This window comes from Adiantum capillus-veneris, chromosome 15 (assembly GCF_014529385.1).
Source record: "Adiantum capillus-veneris isolate H3 chromosome 15, ASM1452938v2, whole genome shotgun sequence".
Lineage (NCBI taxonomy): Eukaryota > Viridiplantae > Streptophyta > Polypodiopsida > Polypodiales > Pteridaceae > Adiantum > Adiantum capillus-veneris.
In genome coordinates, this window is record NC_140945.1 from 110,314,045 (window position 1) to 110,318,235 (window position 4,191).

At 42.3% G+C, this 4,191-nt stretch overlaps 1 protein-coding gene across 1 annotated transcript; it reads right to left on the minus strand.

Moving 5' to 3' along the window:
* Positions 1-578: 578 nt before the first annotated feature.
* Positions 579-2,869, minus strand: LOC147441265 (14-3-3-like protein). The gene is made up of 4 exons (XM_086482949.1): positions 2,167-2,869; positions 1,128-1,250; positions 889-1,005; positions 579-744 (listed from the first exon to the last, which is right to left on the minus strand). The coding sequence occupies exons 1-4, from the start codon at positions 2,653-2,655 to the stop codon at positions 724-726; spliced, it is 750 nt and encodes a 249-aa protein (XP_086339075.1). The 5' UTR covers positions 2,656-2,869; the 3' UTR covers positions 579-723.
* Positions 2,870-4,191: the final 1,322 nt, after the last annotated feature.

Below are 4,191 nucleotides of genomic sequence, written 5' to 3' on the forward strand. Positions count from 1 at the left end.
TGGACCAGTGGATAGAGCTTTGTCGATTACTGCCACATAGCAAACCTTTTTTCTTCCTTTTTCTTGCAAGAGGGGCGTTACCGACGCGAAGCATTGTCTTATGTACATGTAGGCCATGTGACATCTTATTGACATTTGTTTTCATATTTCCATATAGGGACATTGGGTAGGGGGTCACACACTCCTTCTTATCCTCTTATGTAGGCCATTGCGATTTTTTCACCTTGCTCCTAGTAAGAGAGCTTGCAGAATCTTGAATAAAGTACAATGAAAGCTTGAAAGAGAGACAGAGAGAGAGAGAGAGAGAGCGAGAGAGAGAGAGCATGTATCCATATCCTGACAAAAACTCATAACCAAATAGAAGAAAAACTATAAATCAATCAGAAAATGACCTTTCAACTACGTTGTCATCATGGTCCTGCATGGTGTGGAGATTACGAGGCATTCAGGGTAATAGAGAAAGGCAATTGTGCACACAAACAAAACTTTTGAGCTAATTTAATCATGTATCCCTCACCATCAAGTCAAACACATCAAGCAAAATACATGAGGCAGACAGCGCCCATGCGCATTTGAAGGGACCAAAACCAGCGAATGTATTTCATCTCCAAGTCATGAGAAGTGGAGGACAACCACCATTTAAGCCAGTAAAAAATACAAATGATTCATAACCTGCCTACCCAAGTCCCTACGTAAAATAAGCGCCGCAGCTGAAGAGCAGCACTATTGGTCTTCACCCTGCTCCTGTTGTACGAGAGAGAGAGAGAGAGAGAGAGAGATGAGACCATATCAGAATACCTATCTATTGCTGAGCAATAAGCTTGCAAGCCATTTAAAAAAATCTTTTGAGTAGAAACACACGCAAAAATGAAAGAAATAGCAACTTGCCTGCATGTCAGAAGTCCACAACGTCAGGTTGTCACGCAGCAACTGCATAATCAAAGTGCTGTCCTTGTAAGACTCCTCTCCCAGGGTATCAAGCTCTGAGATGGCTTCATCAAAGGCCTGCGAAAGCAGTCATAAGACATGAATACGCTCCCCATCTCTATCTTGGGACTTAACTCAGGACCCGTCACACTAATTTGGGTTACCATAATGTTAAAATGCTCTCACACACAAGCACTTACATTCTTCGCCAGTGAACATGCTTGATCTGGAGAATTCATGATTTCATAATAGAACACAGAGAAGTTCAAAGAGAGCCCAAGACGGATCGGATGAGTGGGAGCAAGCTCAGTAGCAGCTATCTCCTGGAGTCAAAAAAAACACCGCCAAATCACCTTCAGTCCTGGGCCTACAACTTCTTAGCTCACTATGAGATCTGCTGAGGTAACATATAAATTTCGAGCTTCATATACATGCTATGCATCACGTACAAGTTAATAACCTGTATTTTGAAGCTTCCATCTACAAGTTATGCATACATCCACATATGTATACTCATATGACCCAAATCACTTATAACAGATCCCGTCACCCAGACCAGACCAAAGTACGCAAGACCTGCACACAGATAGGGCAGGCACATGCAACCTCTGCGTTTGGCCTCTGTTCAGGAATGAACGCCCTGGATCCTCCCTCGTCTTGCACACATGCATAGGAAGTGCTCGGCCATTTATGTATACTCACATGACCCAAATCACTTATAACAGATCCCGTCACCCAGTCCAGACCAAAGTATGCAAGACTTGCACACAGATAGGGCAGGCACATGCAGCCTCTGCGTTTGGCTTCCGTTCAGGAATGAACGCCCTAAATCCTCCCTCATCTTGCGCACATGCATAGGAAGTGCTCGGCCATTTAGCTGCTGAGCAGTGCTGCATAAACTAATTGGCATATTTGCATCCACATATATATACTCACATGAACCTAATCACCTATAACAGAACTTGCAAAAAGGCATACACAGCTTTCTTACTGACAGAAGAAAGGAACCAAATTTTCTCATTCAGCTAATCCTCACTTTGAAGAGGTACAACTTTTGCACAACGACATACTTCTCTTCAAAAGAGATCAAGAAACCACTCGATCTCTGTACAGCTACCATAAGTCTCTTACTAAAGCTCTGCAAATCCTTTGTAGGCAACGTCGGAAGTGCAAATAAGTTGAAAGCATGCACTTCAAATAACTTCTATAGTAAAAGAGGAGCTTTTACAACATTCATACCTGAGCTGCTTTGTAAGCAGCCATGGTGTTCTCGGAAGCCTCCCGTCTCTCTGCTCCGGCCTTAAACTCTGCAAGGTAGCGGTGGTAGTCACCCTTCATTTTGAGGTAGAAAACCTTGGACTCACCTGAACCGGCAGATGGGATGAGATGCCCATCCAAGAGACCTAGGATGCCTTCGCAAATCTTGTTGAGCTCGTTCTCAATTTTGGCCCGGTAGTCGCGCACTGCACTCACATGCTCCTCATTCCCCTTCCCCTCTTCTTTCTGCTCTATAGACGAGATGATCCGCCAGGAGGCCCTCCGTGCACCCACAACATTTTTGTAAGCCACAGAGAGCAGGTTCCTTTCTTCAACAGAAACCTCCTGCGTGTCACTGCTCTTAGCTACCTTCTCCATGTATTCGACCATCTCATCATAGCGCTCCGCTTGCTCAGCCATTTTTGCCAGGTACACATTCTCTTCTCGCGAAGATGAGGATTCAGTAGCCATGGCGAGCTTACAAAGGGTAACGCAAAATAGTTCTGCGGCTACCTGCTTGAAAACGCAAGAAGAAGAGAAAGGAGAGACCCTTACTAGCCGCAAATCTGCTGCTACTAGAAACCTAGTAAGTATTTCAATTCAATGATGTCACAGAAAAAACGCCATAGCTACTGCAACAACGCGGAAATTGCTAAAAAGAGCAAGCCTGGAACTTGGCTGTTGGGGTCAACAGTTAACTACCCACCTATTTATAATGTCCTTATGTTCCATTCTAGAAATGCATACACAAGACCATTTTCTCACGACAATGTTTCTTCATAGTACCACTAAAAAAAAATTTATACATTGTTTAAAGGCATAGACCCTCTAAAGGTGCTTTTGAAGGGAACTCAAATCAAGTGAGTGACCCATAGACAGCTTCGTGCCCCAACTTGAATAAACGATGGTGACTGTTGCTATTTCGATGGCGATGCTTCTTATTTGGTCATGCCAAAGTTGTTGTTCGCTCCTACAACGGACAAATTGTGTCCGTTTGGTAGGCTCTTGTTCAACTGTCCATCTTCCAACATATAGGTTCACTAGTTGTTGTGATGAATGAGACAATATCAAGGCACTCATGGCCAACACCTCTATCATAATCAATGTATGTTATTATATGCATCTATTGTGCTTTGATCATCATTCTTTTCTTGTAAGAGGACTACAAAGTACCTAAAAATACTAAGACCTTCATCCCACTTCACACAAGGATGCATACAATTTTGGGGTTTTGGGGGGGGGGGGGGGGGGGGGGGGGGGTCCTTCACTTTTGGATTGAAAGATTATTCTGCCAACTTCTTCATCTAACATAGCAAGACAATCTACTTGGTTATGAGAAAAGGTATATGGCTTTCGCATACAAGAATAGTGAGATACACTTGTATACAAGACATGCATTAGAAAGAAAAACCATGAATACCTGGGTTAACTAATGCACCAATTTCACCCGTATGGAAATCACAATTTCATTTAGAACCATCGATTGTAATTGTAATTTCATTTCATTGTAATTGTTATTTCAATGACATTCGTGTCTTTAGTAAGTCTATGGATGAATATAAAGAGCACCTTGCACATTTATTTGATTTATTGTGAAAGAAAGAGTTGTAATTGAATGCTAAAAAGAGTACTTTCTTTCATGTGACATTGACTACTTAGGTCACATTGTCCCTAAAGAAGGTGATCATGTTGATCCCAAAAAGATTGAGACTTTTAGATCTTGGCCAACTCATAAGAATCTCCATGAGTTAAGGTCTCCCTAAAGGTGAGTCAAAACAAGTTCCTATAGTAAGAATCATCCCATTAAAGCTTGTAGTATTATATGTGTGTGTGTGTGTGTGAGAGAGAGAGAGAGAGAGAGCATTCTTTCTTCTCCTAAAGTAGCCTAGAAGAGTGTTCTACTCCTTCCAAATAGCTTGGCCTCTTATAAGATATCAAGGAGGAAATAAGAGGTGTCCAACAAGCTCACGGAAAGTTTTGGAATACATGAGAGTCACAACGTGCATA